The sequence below is a fragment of the Pinus tabuliformis genome, chromosome 4_1 (assembly GCF_031772625.1).
Source record: "Pinus tabuliformis cultivar Carrire ecotype Pingquan chromosome 4_1, CPIR1, whole genome shotgun sequence".
Taxonomy (NCBI): domain Eukaryota; kingdom Viridiplantae; phylum Streptophyta; class Pinopsida; order Pinales; family Pinaceae; genus Pinus; species Pinus tabuliformis.
The window spans coordinates 312451365-312468880 of NC_142303.1; the positions used below are offsets into that span (position 1 = coordinate 312451365).

Sequence of the window (17516 nt, forward strand, 5' to 3'; positions counted from 1 at the left end):
GACGCCAAGTACACATCCCCACCTTCATCTAAGTTGGTTTTCAACTTTGCAGAAGGGTCATGATTAGATATCTTTCCTTTCTTAGGAATTTTACATTTAGATGTTTTCCTATTGATTTAGATCTCCCTCTAGATTTAGATCTCCTACTTCAGAACTTAATTCTATTTCTTTTCTAGTACCATCCTTCTATAGACAAGGAATCTCTATTCTAGCTCTCCATACTTTTCTGTCTCATCTCCTCCAACAACAAGGATGAGACTACTTCATCAAAGTTCAAAGTAGTTTCATTGCTACCTATAGAAAAAACCAAAATATCCCACAAGTCTAGTAGATAACATAACAAACCTATTAGAGCCTAGATTTGCCTCAGGCTGAAAAGGCAAGGTTCTAGGTCCACATCAAACCACACTCAGCCTCGTAGCTAGCCCTACGAGGACAGGAGAGGGCTCTCTCCGAGTCAATCTCAGCAAAAGATAATCAATGGGGCTGGAGATGACTGATTTAACAACTGATTTTAGGCTAGGTATTAAGTGCAAGGATTTAATTTGAGTTTTCGGAGGTTTTTGTTGGAAAAAGGGATAGGCAAATTTTGGGTCCGGGGATGAAGGCCAGCTCTCGCAGAGTTCAAGTTGGGGCGAGGAAAGAAATGGTTAGGATGCCTTAAATTGAAGGAATGGATAGAAATAATTGCTTAGAAGCTGAAGAGGGCAATATTATATCAAGTATTCTCTACAAACTGAAGAAAACATATAAAACTAAACAAAGGTCAAAGGCAGAGCATAGTAGTTTATGAATTCCACATTAAGTACTCATTTGTTTAATTTCTGAAGCAAAGAGAAGGGAAATGGCATACATAAACATTCAAGAAATTACAAATACATGGAGAAAAACACCATCCAAACACAGAGCCAAAAGGATCCCAACAAGTGCTGCAAAACCCTGGTCTTTCCTTTGTAAAATTGTAGAAATGAAATGTACAATAGAGTGCCCCAGCAATCCCAAGTGTACAACCCTGAAAATGAATTATAAATTACATAATATAGACAATCCAAACCTATTCCCTTGCCTCTATGGGTTGAGATCATCATTCTAGGAGCTGTTTGAACTAATTCTAAACAAGGAACTGAAATCTAGGTAGTCAAACAACTTACCCTTATATGCTAGGAAACTGATTCATTCATTCAATTTTAACCTTTTAGTGAATGAATCCTCTAGAACAAGTAAAAATGTGCCAATATTACATCTTTTTTATCAAATTACATCATGAAAGGTGAAGAGTAACTTCAAGACGCAAAACTAGTCAAAACTGGGTGAATTTCTGAGCTAAACAGTGAAAAATGGGCAAAAATTCTCTATGCGTCGCGCCGCTTTGGAGCTGATTTTGAGGCACTTCCTGAAGTCAAAATTGAGCCCAAGTGTTCTTGCTGGAAATCCATGCCTGTCTACTTTCCAACCCAAGTGAAATTTCTAAATTTGGATGTCATTTTCCCCTCCAAAACGTCAATCTCCCAATAATGCTTCCTGTGTGTCAAAATAAGGGTAGTGAGGTCATTTTTTGAGTGTTTTTGACCTCCTAAGGACTCAAAACTTGCCAAAATTTGTTGGCCATGCACCAGAAACCATGATTTTTCATGAAAAATCCAGAAATGTAAAATTTTTGTAATTTGGAGCTCCCTAGCAAAAGCGAAAGGCACGTGGCACGACGCATAGGGAGAAAAACCCTGTTTTTTGTGCCAAAATTCGTCAAAATGCCAAAAATGCCCCAAAGTTCTTCAAATTTGGGCTGGAGCTTCTCCATCAAGTGTCATGCTAGGCTAAAGAGGCTTCGACCAATATCTGAAGACGAACAAGCTCCATTTGCCTCTTTTGCTTCCTTATTGCCTTCTTTAATTTTGCCTTTAGATTCCTTATTCGTGCCTTGCAGACCTTGTTCCATGCCATGTAGTGGAAAGCCATGTGTCTCAGCAATGCTTTGTCTTTATCAGCCTTGTCTAGTAGTCCCTCTAAGTGGATGTTGACTCTTGCGAGCCAAGACTCTCGATCATCATTAGTCTCTTGCTCCAATGAAGTGAGCTCAACCCTTCTCCTTTGTGCAGCTTGGCAATTCTCGCGGATGTTTTGTAACTCCATGATTGCTTGCTAATCTTCAAGCTATTGGTTCCTCTACTCCAAGTATTTCATAGTCCACTTATCCCTCTCCAAGTCAAGGGATAAGGCTTTGATCTCTGTTTGCTGCTCCTGAATGATCTCTCTAAAATGTGCACTTTGTGGGCCTGTATCTGTATCATCATCATGAATGAGAATGAAGTCAGTCTCTTGTTCACCTTAAGGCCCCTTATCCTGCATTGTCCTATTTCCCCTGTCCTGTACCTATGGTGCTAATGTCAGAAGCGAGGCCCCTTCCACACTGGGTGGAGATAACACTCGCTTCGCTGCTGCAAACAAATGTCTAGTGCCACTCTGATATGTGATGAATACCGGCACACTAGTGGTCTCATGGTGCTCATAATGATGAGAAGGTCCACCTGTCTCATGCTTAACCTCTGATAATCCCTGTGAAGCTCTGAAGAAGTCACGAGAGATGAAATGATCCCAAGTGATGCCCTGCAATCCAAGCTAATGAACCACCAAAATCTTGATGAGAGCAAAATTGTAAACATTGTTAAGTTGTTGCTGAGGGGTTTTGTGCTGCACAAGGGTGGTCATCCTCTCTATGTTCTGGCAAATGAAATAAAGAATGTTCATCATTCATACCCTGGTGAAATGCATGAGAAACTTGATGTGATAAGCATATAGACGAGAGAACGTCCCTCACAGCTGAAATATTTCATGATTAATTTCATTAGTGGATCATATTCATCTTTTAGATATTGGAATGGAAACACTCTCTTGAGCTGCCTAAAGAAACCGGTTTTAATGTATGGCTCATAATGCTACCGGTCAATCTTCTTCTTCTTGGTCCATGGTTCCCCAATGTTTGGTATGCCTGCTTCTAGTGAGACAGATTTTGGTGTAAGTGTGAAGGTGACACCAGCTAAGGTAGCCTGATCTCCATGTAAATGCAGCACAAATAGATGAGCCAACTCATGATGAAATTGAACATTAGCCACCTTTTCACAAAAATCATAGCATGACTGATGCTGGAAAGAAAACATGGCAAGAGGGCAGGCCTGTAATTTAGTGATGGTGATTGGTTCTTCTCTGATATGTCTACATCCTCTATGAGGCCTCCGGGGTGCATGTTCCTCCATGGGAGAGTCACTTTGGGTTTCCATTTCATAATCCGATGAATTCTCAGATGCCATGACTGCTGTACAAAATACCTTGAAGAAAAATATGTTGTTGTATATAGATTTTGTTCGACTACTCTTTTGTGATGAGTTTAATTTATGCCACCAAGGGGAAAACAAATGAAATAGGGACTATTAGGAAGGGGAAATAATATTAAGGGATTAGGGACTATCGGAACAGATTTGTTAGGGAAATATGGGAGAGGGTTTAGGATTTATGTGTGGGAATAGGGTTTAGGGTTTCACATTTAAAAGTTTGGGAAAGGGAATTTGGGATAGTGGTTTAGTAATTTTAGGGGATAGGGAAAAATGAAGTCAAGGAAAAAATGGGATCAGGGAGAAAAGAAATGATGGAAAAAGGAAAAAGCTTGGTGGCCAACAATTTTTGAAACCCGATCATATTCATCAACGATGGAGTTTGCACCTGGCGCTCTGCTAGGGTTTAGCTAGCGATCTGAACGTTTCTGCGACGGCGCCGACAGCGCCTCAGCCAAGCTCTTCTCCGCAGTAACAGAATCGGTCCATAGGTACAGAACTGCAACGCACCAGGGCCTCACAATGTCGCAGCACGATCTGGCGCACAATGTTGTCTTCGGGTCAGTGGGTAGAGAGATTCTGAACAGAGGGAAAACTCCCCAGGCTGGCAACAAGGGTAACGAAAATTGCAGGGGGGAGGAAGGCATTGCCCAGAATGGTACTGACATGCCTGAAAACGGTCAGAAGGTCACCTCATCAACTTGTAGACCAGTGGCCAAGGAAAGACCACGAATCGAACTGCCAGGAGACAAGATAGATGCAAGAATCGAGTTCATGCGGGATCATGCCATCATAGGGAAGTTCATAGGGTTTTGGCCCACTGAGAAGGCCCTATACGGATGGATAGCGGCGAAATGGAAACCAAAAGGGGATGTTACGCTCCAGCTTGGACCGAAGGGTTTCTTCACAGCTATCTTCTATTGCCTGGAGGACAAGCACCGAATATTAGTGGGAGGGCCATACTTTTTCAACTCGGCTGGGCTCTATCTGAGAGATTGGATCCCCAGATTCAACCCAGACAAGGAGGACCTAACCTTGGCGCCTGTCTGGATCAGGTTATACTCCCTCCCAGATGAATATTGGGAGGAGGATGCTCTCAAAGGAATAGGAAATGGGGTGGGAGAATATATCAGATCATCCGAAGAAACCAAGACCCGTAAGTACATTTCCTATGCCCGAATCTGTGTTTTTATTCGCCTCAATGAAGCCCTTCCTGATTCAGTCACTCTTTCCCACCGGGATGAGGAATGGATCCAGCCTCTTGATTACGAGCATGTTCCCTTCCGATGTCGAAAATGCCATACCCTTGGGCATCTATTTAGAGACTGTCCTCAAAATGCCCAATCCAGTCTCCCAAGCTCCTCTGTTCCCCCTGCTCAGGATGGCTTTACCAAAGTCGCCAGCAGGAGGCGCTCTCACAGAAAAACCCCTAATGGGTCATACCCCCAGACCTCCAAGCCTCATGGCCCAGTAACCAAGAACAGTTTTGACATTCTTGGCAAAGACCCAGAGACCATTCCGCACGCAGCTGTTGCTCAACCTGATCATCCGTCCTCCTCGTCTTCTCCTCCTCGACCTCACCCCCCCAATTCTCCCACTCCATTCCTATCTCCCTCCATTCTCCATCGGGATCGGAAAGAATCTACTGAAATCAGCAAAGAAATGGAAGGCGAAGGGATACGGGAGAGCCCCCAGAACCCAGAGAACATTTCGGAAGAAGGAGATCAAGTGCAAAACATGGAAGAAGAACCCGAGAGTATTGATCTGCACGGTTTAGACATCATAGAGCTGGAAATAGCCTGCAATAAACAAGCTTTCGATAAGATACCAGAACTAGCACTCAACAAGCTCGAAATGGTCATTTCCCGAGCCTACTATCAAAGTCAACTGGGAATACAATCAGGAAGCCAATGGGACGGAAGTCCGCACTCAAAAAATCCAAAGAAGAGAGGCAGAAAGACAGATTTGCAAAGGACAATAGAGATTGGGAAAATCCTGGTGGATTCAGGCAGATGTGCACAGCTAACAAAGTACTACAAACCCTCCATCAATAGTTAATGATGAAGCTGGTCTCATGGAATATAAGAGGGCTCAACAGCCCCGGAAAACTTAGGATGTTAAAACATATGATCAGAATGGAAAAACCACAAATGTGCTTTCTCCAAGAAACAAAGTGCAACAGTACAACGCTAGGCAACATTCTTTCAAAAGCCTGGCCTGGGTGTAGATCGGTAGCTGTAGACGCCTCAGGAGCCTCTGGGGGTCTGGCGATTGCTTGGAATACGCAGGCGGTATCCCTTTCCGACTTCCACGCAACGCATCACCTTATTCAGGCGACCTTCCACATCTTGGGTACCAATGTCTATGGTAACCTGTCAAATGTCTACTTCCCACAAGACTCGGGAAGCAAGATAGCGCTTCTTGATACAATAGAAGCCCTCAGTAACAGCAGAAGATATCCGCTTTGGATGGTTGCAGGGGACTTCAACATGATAACGAAGACTGACGAGAAGCTAGGAGGCAGGCGCAGATTGGAGCATGAAGACTGTCACTTCCGGGACTTCATTCAAGCAACCTCCCTCATAGACATGCCGTTCTGTAACGGCACCTTCACATGGAGTAACCGAAGATCAGGCAAATACCAAATCGCCTCAAAATTGGACCGCTTCCTCCTCTCTGACAATGCAGTCCACCTAGGAGGGGACTTCTCAGCAGCTGTCCTTGCTCACTCTGGATCGGACCACTGGCCAATAGCACTTCAATGGCAACGGCCAGGTAACACAAACAAACGCCCCTTTCGTTTTGAAGGTTTTTGGCTCACGCATCCCACTTTCAAGAATTTTGTGAAATCCATTTGGGCCGCCTTCATCCCCCCTGAAGGATCTAAGATGTTCCAATTCCAGCAAAAGCTTCGTTTTCTTAAAAATCACCTGAAACGATGGAACAAGGAAATCTTCGGCAACATTTTCCAGGCGCAGCAAAAGCTCACTCAGGACCTGGAGACTCTTCACCAAAGGGTTATAATGGAAGGGCACACTGAAGCCAGTTTGGAGCAGGAACGCCTCATACATAGTCAGCTGGACAACAGAAGAAAGCAGGAAGAGATTTATTGGAAACAAAAGTCAAGGGTCAGATGGCTGAAGGAGGGGGAGCGTAACACTAAATTCTTCCACAGAACTACGGTGCAAAGAAGAATCCACAACAACATCCCCTTCATCCAAAAACAGTCAGGGGAAAGAGTGGAAACCCATGAGGGGATTGAAGAGGAACTCCTAAACCACTTCAAGCAGATTCATCAGGACGGAAGAGAAGATCGGCGACAGGCCATTCGCAAAATCACGAGCAACATTCCAAAAATCATCTCGGCGGAACAAAACGAACTCCTTATGCGCCCCATTTTGCCTCAGGAAGTGGATGATGCAATGAAGCAGCTAAAGGAGGGCAAGGCCCCAGGGCCAGACGGCTTTTCAACCACCTTCTTCCACTCTTTCTGGGACATGTTAAGGGAGGAGGTCTGGCAGATAGTTGAAGAATCCAGGGCAACGCGCTGGCTCTTGCCCTCTCTCAATGCTACCTTTTTAACTCTCATTCCCAAGGAGGAGGACTCCATCACCCCGGACAAATTCAGGCCCATTGCGCTTTGCAATGTTATATACAAAGTAATTTCCAAAGTCATAGCAAACCGTCTGAAACCTCTTCTCCCTGGGCTCATCTCCCCGGAACAGTCAGGGTACGTGGAAGGAAGGCACATAATGGACGGCATCCTGCTCTCTCACGAAATCATTCACTCCCTCAAGCATTCAAAGCAATCAGGTATGCTTCTCAAACTCGACCTCTCCAAGGCATTTGACAAATTAAGCTGGAATTACATACATGAGATGCTAAAAGCTTATGGTTTCTGCGCTCCCTGGATCCGTTGGATCCTGAACATGATCACCTCCACTCATTTCTCTATTCTCGTCAACGGCATCCCCTCCCGTCCCTTCAATCCTTCTAGAGGTATTCGCCAAGGAGATCCCCTCTCCCCCTTTCTCTTCGTCCTTATGGCAGAAGGATTAGGGCGGCTCATCAAGCAAGCCCTCCACTCTCATCAGATCAAAGGCATCTCTGTGCATAACTCCCCAGCCACCTCCCACCATCAGTTTGTCGACGATACGATGCTTTTTGGGTACCCCTCTGCCCAAGAAGCCCGCCGCCTTAAATCCCTCCTTCTAGACTTCTCGGAGGCCTCTGGCATGCACATCAATTGCGCTAAATCACAGATTTTTTTCTTTCATACGCCGCCCTCAGTCAAAACTGCCGTTTCTCGCATTTTGGGATTCCCAGTGGCCTCTCTGCCCTCCAAATACCTGGGTGCTCCCCTTTCGGCTTCAGCCCTCAAGCAACCTGCTTGGCGATCCCTTCTTGAGAAATTGGAAAATCGTCTCAATCAATGGACGCACAGATCCCTTAACTTAGCAAGCCGAATCGTCCTCATCAAATCGGTCTTGCAGGCTATGCCTCTGTACTTGTTTTCTATTTTAGCTGCGCCTAAATGGGTGTTAAAAAGCATCAGAAACCTACAGCGCAATTTTCTATGGAGCAGCGCAGCTACAAATCGCAAATGGGCATTAGTGAAATGGTCCAATGTTTGCATGCCCAAAGAAAAGGGTGGTATTGGATTAAGGGATCCAGAACACAGTAATTCCATAATGAATGCCAAGATCTGGTGGCAATGGATCACCAGTCCAGAAAAGCCATGGGGGAAAGTATGGACAGCCAAGTACGCAGGAGGTCGTCCTCAAGAGGAGCTCATCCGTTTCATCCCCACTGAAAAAGGTTCCACAATATGGAATGCGGCCAAGCAACACCATCAGCTAATTCAGAAGCACAGCTTCTGGGAAATTAGAAACGGGCGCACTGCGAGATTTTGGACTGATGCCTGGAACCAGCAGCCCAAACTCCAAGATATACTGCACCCGGAGCTAATACCTGATGAGCCAAACCAACAGCAAAAAACAGTTCATCAATTCTGGGCCTCAGAGATGGAGCACAATTTTCGGAAATGGAAAAGGAGTGACCTAATCCTCCACCATACCGGTACGCAGCAGCAAGAAGAACTCATGATCGAACTTAAAAAAAGAAGGATAAGGCAAGATAATGGCAGGGATATTCTCAGATGGGGCTACCTGCCTAAGGGGGCTTACACCACTTCAGAAGCCTACAGGTTGTTATGTAACTTTCCCTCTCCCCCTGACCCTGTGTGGAGCAAGATCTGGAAGCTGGGACCTTGGCCAAAAATCGCCTGCTTTCTTTGGCTGGTAAGTCACAAAAGAATTCTCACCTGGGACAAGCTTCGGAAGCGGAACTTTATTGGCCCCTCGATCTGCATGAATTGCTCTCAAAATGAAGAAACTCTCAATCATCTCCTGGACACTTGCCCCTTGGCTAAGCTACTATGGGACAAGGCCAGTTTCCGATGTCAAAAAAGCTGTAGGGGAGAGGGCGACATCGTCAATTCCTTAAGACTCTGGCCAATGCAGCCCTTCAACTGCAAGATCCTCAACCATCTATGGAACATCGTCCCGGGTATAATCCTCTGGAACATCTGGAAGGAATGCAACCAGCGAATCTTCAGAGACAAGCATTCACCAGCAGAGGAAATCTGGAGCAGGATTCATAAGAACATTCAAGAAACCATGGCGCTACAGAGTTGGACTAAGGAAGACCTCCCTTCCACTGACAACGAGCGCAACATATTAAACAACTGGCAGCTGCAGCTTTCCCCTGACTCTCTCAACAGCATCACTCCCACCACAATTAACAGGAACGACTGTCAATGGGAAGCTCCTCCCAAAAATTCTTTCAAGCTAAATTTCGATGGGGCCTCCAAAGGAAACCCGGGGGCAGCAGGCTATGGAGGAATAATTAGGGACTCTGAAGGCAAATCCATACGGATCTATTTTGGAAACTTAGGGTGGGATACTAACAACTCTGCAGAGTTGGAAGGTCTATGGCAAGGCCTGGTGCAAGCAGAGACTCTTAACCTACAACCCCTAATTGTCGAAGGGGACTCACAGATTCTTATCAATATGGCCACCAGACTACAGAACGGCTCGAATGCAAGGAAAGTAGCGCCCAGTTGGAGACTCGAGGCAAGGTTGAATGATGTAGCACAGAGGATCAACAATTTTAGAGCCATCTCCTTCACACATACAAAACGGGAGGGCAACAAAGTTGCGGATCTCCTTGCTAACATAGGAACAGAGATTGATCATTCACTCTTATCAGGAGATACAAATATCATCGTTAACAGACAGCAACTCCAGGATTGTCAAAGCCTAATCTTAGCAGAGGCAATGGTCCCGGATGCGGGTGTCTTTGGAGTGAAGGGAGCGGTGCCACATGACAAGCACACGCTGCCACGTGACGAGGACTGGGCTATTAATGCCCCAGGCCGTCGAAATATAGGATTAAGGGAGGCTTCAGGGCATCCTTAATGGAGCCGCTGGAGATGATGGCAGGCCTGAGTAACGCATTCAATGCGGGTCACTTCTCAAGAATTGGCGATGAGAATAAAAGCAAACGTTGGCTGGCGATGGCAGCACAATTCGGTTCAGGGAATGTTCATAGTCTATGTTTCAATTGGGTGGTGGAGAGCTGGGGTGAGTTTGGTTTCATCCCTGCGCCTCTTGGCCTGTGTTTACGCTCTTTGGAGCTCCGTCTGGCTGTATCTGGGAGGCAGCAAGCGGCGGAAGGGTTCTGCAATCTTTATCGAAGCTCCGGTGTTCAGCTCAAGGGAAGGGAGGTTATCATGGTGCGCGAAAGAATGCCTTGCAGGAGAGGTTCTGGGCGTGGACAATCCTCCCGCCCACCTGCAGCAGACATTCATCACCACTGTTGTTGTGTTTATTGCTATAGAAGAATGGGAGCTAACCCAATTCCTGCAAGCCAAGTCATGGAAGTTGGCAGCTCCGTTGAGGGGGAGCCCAGGCTTCCAGCATTTGGCTCGGTTACCTTCTCACTGGGCAGCTCTGAGGAAAATGAAGGGATTAACGCACATATCTCTGTGCTTTTCACCAAAATTCCCGCGGAGGATGAGGAGGGGTCATCACTGGTTCTGGCGGAGGATGGCACAGAGCATGGTAAGGGGAAACTCCCACTGGGGGAGCAGTCGAATTCGGTGGCCAGCTCCGAGAGAGGCAAAGGTAAGCTCCATTTGGGGGAACCGTCCACTGTTGCGGGCACTTCTGGAGGAGAACGTCTTCAGCCTCACCCCCAATTTCGAGGCCATGACCAGCCATCCCCTTCACAGAGTCCACTGGCTACGGGGGAAGGCGCTTCTGAAGGAGAAGGCGGGCGCAGAATCATGGAGGAAGAGTCCGAGGACTAGCTCCCATCAACGCTCTCGTGCTTTTGCCTTCTTTTATCAGGTTGGGTCCTTTCATGTCGGGTTTTGGGGTCTGGTTACTTGTCAATTTCGTGTTTTTCTTATGATAGGTGTGCGTCTTGTAACTAAGTCCTACTCGCGGTCATCACGGACGCAGTGGGCGTGAAGTGGTGTGTTTGGTATCTGGTTTATGTTACTATTTGTCTTTTGTCAATTCATGGTTATGCCTTCAAGCCATGCAGATCTGGTTAATGTCACTGTTTGTCTTTGTCACAAATCTGTTTCAAGATGCCCCTGCATGGGTTATCATAGTGTGAGTCGGATAGTTCTCAGTGTCATGCATTTTGCTCTTTTTGCTAACATTGCCCTGCGTGGCAATTTTATGAGACGGTCAATGCCACCCATGGAGTCACTTTGGGCCATGGGCAGCCAGCTTCCTTAGATGTAAAGTATTTGCTGTACATATTAATATATTAGTAGTTAGTATTGCCGAGAAAAAAAAAAAAAATTTTGAAACCCTAGGCAGCAGCTTATATTTGAGGAATTCAAAATAATAGGGTTTGATCATTTGTTTGGAAGCTCAACACATCAACCATCATAGCATAACTACCAAACTTTAATGCACAAGAGAAATGGAGCTCCACCTACTTCAAACAAAGGAAATTGGCACGATTTTGGCATTTGGAGGCTGTTATGGCATTTTTTGGGACAGACAACTGAGTGCGCCGCATAGCTTTTCCAATGCATTGCGCCATCCCAATGCGCCGCGCCCATTCAAAAATACACTGCGCAACTTCTCCCAGTGCGTCGTGCCTCCCTGGCGTGCCATGCCTTCTGCCCAATGCGCCGCGCCGGCAAGTTGCAGCGATTTTTGTCCAATTTCTCACTCTTTCACCAAAACTCACTTTGAGATGCCTCCTCTTTGTTCTTGGCATGCAAATGAATGTTTTAAAACCATGAGAACATCTTATAGTGATGGATTTGATTTTTTGTTCCTCCCAAACCCACTTTATAATGTTTTTACTTAGCACTTTTTCCACAATTAATAAAACTCTATCTTTTTGTTTCCCTTTTGATTTTTTGGCTTGAGTGATGAATCTTTTGTCAATTTTTTGCAGGGATAGTGGCATGTCTTGACAAAGGAAGACTAGGGCTGCTCCTAGAAATTTCAACAACTAAAAAACTTTTTGAAAATTACATGACAATTTATTACAAAGTGAAATGACGAATTTTCTTCAAAATAGAGTTTTGAAGAAAAGTCATAGTCGAGCATATGATGATGAAATTATTGGAAATGAAAACCTATTAAGGACCTCCCTCATTAGTCAGCTGGAATTATTAGACATTGTTGAAGACCAAATTGACTAACCCTAAACCTAATGACTGAAATGACCTTTGCTGATCAATAGACTAAAACAGGACTGTAAGTGATTTTAAAACTCGATTTTCACAGACAGACCTAAGCCAGCATGGATAAGGCATGAGGGGTAATGTATGGCAAGACCATTCCGTCAGATTATGGCATGCCCCTAGTAGAATGCAGATGATCGAGCTGAATGAGACACCTAAAAAAAATGAAATGCAATAAGAGAAATGATCTCTGGTAGAGGGATGACCAGACTGACTCCAACATTGGCTCCAATGGGGATGGTAGCTCCTTGGAGGTGCCAAGAACGGCAGATCTCTGGGAGAGCTAGACAGTGCCTTCATCCATTGGGCTATGGAGTCATTATTTTGACAAACAACACAAGACTCTGACTTAATTTATTTGACTGAAACTTGACTCAAAATGACTCGATAATGAAACTAAAATGACTGAAAAACTGACTCAACAAACTAACTCAAAAATTTAAATCTTTCTTCAAAATTATAGCCTTCACTTCGGGCCCCAGACTGAAGAAAATATCACACCACACACTTGCAATGAAACTGAAATAAAATGGTGTTTACAATGACAATTTAAATAGCAGAAATAACTCAGAAAAGGTACCGCTTGAGTAGCTGACCATTGACCGGCCCTCCGGGACAATCTTCCCCGTTCATCTCCTTCAGAAGAAAGGCATTTTGACCTCAATATGCTGCAATCTTAAAAGGACCTTTCCAGAGATTTTCAAACTTACCGTGCTTGCCCTTTTCCTCATTCCTCGCATCCCACTTCAACACCACATCATCCAACTGAAATTTGTCCACCTTTGCTTTTCTATCATAAATCTTTTTAATTCTCTCCTACAACTTGAACATTTTTTGAAAAACATCTTCCCGTGTCTGCTGCAAATGGATCATTTGATTTAGTCTTCTCTGCATTGGATCAACTTCACTACCAGCCTCCTGAAGAAGTTTGACTACCGGAGCTGCGAGAGAGGTAGGAAACACTATATCAACTCCATAAACTAGCTCAAAGGGGGACATACCAATGGATTTCTTCTGACTCACTTGATCTGCCCAAAGTGCATGGACCAACTTCTTATGCCAACTTTTCTTATTTATTTCCAGCAACTTTTTAATGATATTGACCAAAGATTTATTGGAAGACTCCGCCAACCCATTGCCTTGTGGATGATAAGCGGTTGAGTGCCCCAAAGTAATGTGATATTTATTACAAAACTCAACCATTCTTTTTGACTTGAAAGCTGCTGCGTTATCAGTGATTAACTTATTCGGGCAACCAAAATGAGACAAAATATTATTCTCAAGGAATGAAATTATTATCGCATCTGTATCTTGCCTAGTGGGAATTGCTTCGATCCACTTCGTGAAATAATCTGTCGCCATGAGGATCCATCTATGCTGACCTGAAGAAGCGGGATGAATTTCACCAATGAAATCCAACCCCCACTACTGAAAACGGGCACTCACCTCAATGGGCTTAAGCGGCAAAGGCTGTAATTTCTGTTTTCCTTCAAAAATCTGACAGTTATGACAGCTCTTGACAGTCTTGAACACATCAGCAAACAATGTCGGACAATAGTATCCGGCTCTCATAATTTTATTTGCCATTGTTTTCCAAAAAAGGTGACCACCACAATCTCCTTTATGGAAATCTTCCATGACCTGCGTCGGTTCTTCTTCCAGCAAACAATTTAACAAAACGCCATCAGGATCTTTCCAATAAAGTGCAGAATTCAAAATACAAAACTTAGCAACCTTTAACTTAAGAGTTCTAGCTTTGTTTCTAGCCATACCAGGTGGTGCAAAAAAATTCTAAAGCACAAATATAATATCTGAATACCATGGAGAAAGAACAAAGATTTCATCTACCTGAATTGACGGACCTTGCTCATTTTCATCGGACATAGCAGCAATCAGATTTATGTCCAAGATGTGCAAATTTGATTCAGCCATTAACTTTGCTAATCCCTGTCCTTTGACAAGCTTTGTGGGCTTTATCTCCACATAATACTCTATCAAAGCTGCAATCCACTTGCCTCGTCTACCTTCTAGATCTGTTTGGACCAAAATATCTTTGACAACAGCATTAGGAACATAAGCCAAAATATGGGAATGCAGAATATATACGCGGAAGTATTTCAATGCTTTTACAAGTGCAAGAGCTTGCTTCTCAATAATGTTGTATTTCAAAGCAACATCCCTTATAGTCCGGCTGAAGAAAGCAATGGGTCTTTCATGCTCATCTTTCTTCTACATTAATACAGCTGCCATAGTATGCTTCGAAGCAAATGAAAACAATATAAAATCCTGAGTATAATCTGGGTTGATTAGAACTGGGGCTGAAGAAAGAGCCAATTTTACTAGATTGAAAGATTTTATAGCCTCTTTGGTCCATTTCACTTGGGTATCCTTCTTAAGCATGTTTGTAATTTCTCTTAGATGTTTAGCAAGGTTAGGTACAAAGCGACGTAAAAAATTCATCTTACCATTAAAAGACTGAATCTCCTTCTTTTTCCAGGGAAGATCAATTTGCTGAATCTCTTCTACACATGTTGGATCAATACGAATGCCATCTTTTGATATGATGTGTCCAAGAAGTTTGCCCTCATCCATGGCGAACAAGCTCTTCTTCGGATTCAACGTCACATCATATTTTCTGCACCTTTGAAAAAAAGTTTTCAAATGATACATATGTTCTTCCTCTGAATTAGAAAACACCGTCAGATCATCAAGGTACACAACCAAGAAGACATCCTTCTCATTTTTGAAAGCCATATCCATTGCCCGCTGAAATGTGGCACCTGCGTTCTTCAAACCGAAAGGCATTTTAGCGTAATGAAAAGTCCCCAACGGAGTAGTGAACGCTGTTTTGTCTCGGTCATCTTCATGGACTAAAATTTGGTTATGTTTGGAATAACCATCAAGTAGAGACATACGAGATGCTCCAACTACTCGTTGAAGTATGTGATCCATTTTTGGTAGTGGATAATTATCCTTCAATGAAACTTTGTTGAGATTCCTAAAATCAATGCACAAACGGATCTCACCTATCTTCTTTCGCACGGGCACCAAATTAGAGATCCAATCAGAAAATTGCATGGGAACAATGATATCTAATTTGTACAACCTGTTTACCTCCTTCTCAATTGATGGCAGCAATTTTGGATTAAGCCTTCTTAACTTCTATCTGAAAGGTTTCTGATTTGGCTTAATAGGAATTGTGTGCTGAATTATATTGGTATCATATGTCTTCAAGTCGGAATAGTCCCAAGCAAACACATCGGCAAAAGATGACAACAAACTGATATATTTTTCCTTTACCTTTTGTGGCAATGTTTTGGACAGCTTTACCATCTTCGGATGTTCGGCTGTTCCAATATTCACCTCTTCGACTCCCTTCTCTGTTGGCTGCAATGTTGGTTTGCGGGCTACGTCATCATGATCAAAGAGTTCTTCTAAAGGTATCAAGCCTTTAGGAATCACATTATCCTTGAGCTGCAACACTTCCATTTGATTGATCTGCACATCATCTTTACCATCATCATGTTCTACATCAATTGAGGTATCTTTGAACTTACCTTTGTTTTGCAGAAAATCATCAATCTCCTCATCATCTTGAAAAACTTGCCAATATCTCTGATTGTCTGGGACAACCGGATGATGTTTCACATGGATTTTAAATTTATTACTTGAATTCATAGGAATCTTCAAATTACTCACTGCCTTAGCAAGTGCATCAGCAATACTATTCTAAATACAAGGCACACACGTCAAGGTATAATCATAAAACAGCTTCAAGATGTCTAGAACAGCATTCCGGTATGCTCACATCCGAGGATGCTTTGGTTGATATTTGCCTTTAACTTGATTAATCACCAATTCGGAGTCCCCATATACAACAATCATTTTAGCATTCAACTTTCTTAGGATTTTGAGGCTAGCAATCAAAGCCTCATACTCAGCCTCATTGTTTGAGCAATAAAAAACGAGCTTGTAAGAACATACCCGCACATTACTAGGCACTTTGTTCGGAGCAGAAAAAGGACTTCGTACCCAAATCCCAATTCCAGCACCATCATTTCCCACTGCTCCATCAAAATCCATGGTCCACAGGCCATCTTCCTCTTCTTCTATGTGCTGAAACTCTATTTGTTGTATTTTTTCTGCTTGCTGTCTATTATCCTTTTCTGATTACTGAATGATATTGTCCTGTTCTTGACTTTCTTTCTTCAAAACTTCTCTGAAATTCTCTGCTATTTCTGGAATGTCATCTGCTGCAACTAACTGACTATCAATCTCATCAAAACTATCTGAATACAAAACAAAAGACTCTAAATCTGTATGTACATAATTAATCACATGATTAATTGGTTTCTCCTTGCTTGTAATCATGTATTTCATTTTCTGCTCCTGATAAAGTTTTCTCATTTGGCCAAACACAGGAATCATTGCATAGGAGAAATCAAGTTGCATAGTTCCTTTAATCTTTGCTCCCCAAGATCTGGAAAGAAGCATTCCAAGTCTAGGAGGTATATCCGCTACCACCACATCCATCAAAACGTTTTTGGCCGGAATCTGATCCAAACTGACCACTAAGTCTTTAATGAGCCCAATACAGCTCACCCTACTAGAATTAAATGAATAAAGATCATGGTATTTCCTAGTAATGTCCAAACCCAACTTCTCCATGATAGCCTTCAGCATAAGATTATGGGAGGCACCGGAGTCAAACATAGCATTATGCAACACAAAGTCATGCACTCTCAAACTGATATAAAAAGGAGGCACATCACTATTTGGAGACTCACCATTCAATGCTGGTCCAAAAATCAATTCAGGTTGATCATCTTCCACACTCACCATATCAGAAATTGGATCAAAATTCAAAATTTTGGAAACCTGACCTCTATAACTGTTGTTCCTCATCAGTTCAGTCAAACGAATGGATACCTTCAATTTAGAAATTTCATTTTCTAAACTAAAAACAGAAGTCTTTTCTACCTCTTTGGTTGGAACCTCTTTCTTCTCAGTTGTATCTTTTGATACAATTGGTTGGTTGACTCGTTCATTTGCTGATGGAGATTTGCTAGGCATAGCATCAACAACTTCTTTTCCTTTATATGGTGCAACAGGTGGCTCATTCTTAGATGCTGGAATGTCCTTTCTTTTCTGGATTGGATTGATGGGGACATTTCTGTTTCTTAGTGAATATTGACGCTACTGGGTGGATAAGGCATGCATATAACCTCTCTGATACTCATCCGACTCCTCTTCAAGAGCTGTGTCATTTGCTAAGATAAAATCTGCATCCTGGTGTACAGCTGAACTTTCTTCATACTCATCATCTTCAGTGATAAAGGTGGGCATATCATCAGGAGTAAAGAAGTTATTTTCTTCCCCTATTACATGGTCTTCATCATCAAATTCGGGAC

The 17516-nt window shown here is 43.4% G+C and overlaps 1 protein-coding gene across 1 annotated transcript; it reads left to right on the forward strand.

Moving 5' to 3' along the window:
• The first annotated feature begins 5461 nt into the window (after nucleotides 1-5461).
• Nucleotides 5462-9805, forward strand: LOC149175537 (uncharacterized). The gene is made up of 2 exons (XM_089421161.1): nucleotides 5462-6398; nucleotides 6558-9805. The coding sequence occupies exons 1-2, from the start codon at nucleotides 5462-5464 to the stop codon at nucleotides 9803-9805; spliced, it is 4185 nt and encodes a 1394-aa protein (XP_089277287.1).
• Nucleotides 9806-17516: the final 7711 nt, after the last annotated feature.

Coding starts and splice junctions, on each gene's coding strand:
- LOC149175537 (XM_089421161.1), top strand. CDS start 5,462: ATGGAAAAACCACAAATGTGCTTTCTCCAAGAAACAAAGTGCAACAGT. Junction 6,399..6,557: donor GCAGGAACGCCTCATACATA/GTCAGCTGGACA, acceptor AAAAACAGTCAG/GGGAAAGAGTGGAAACCCAT.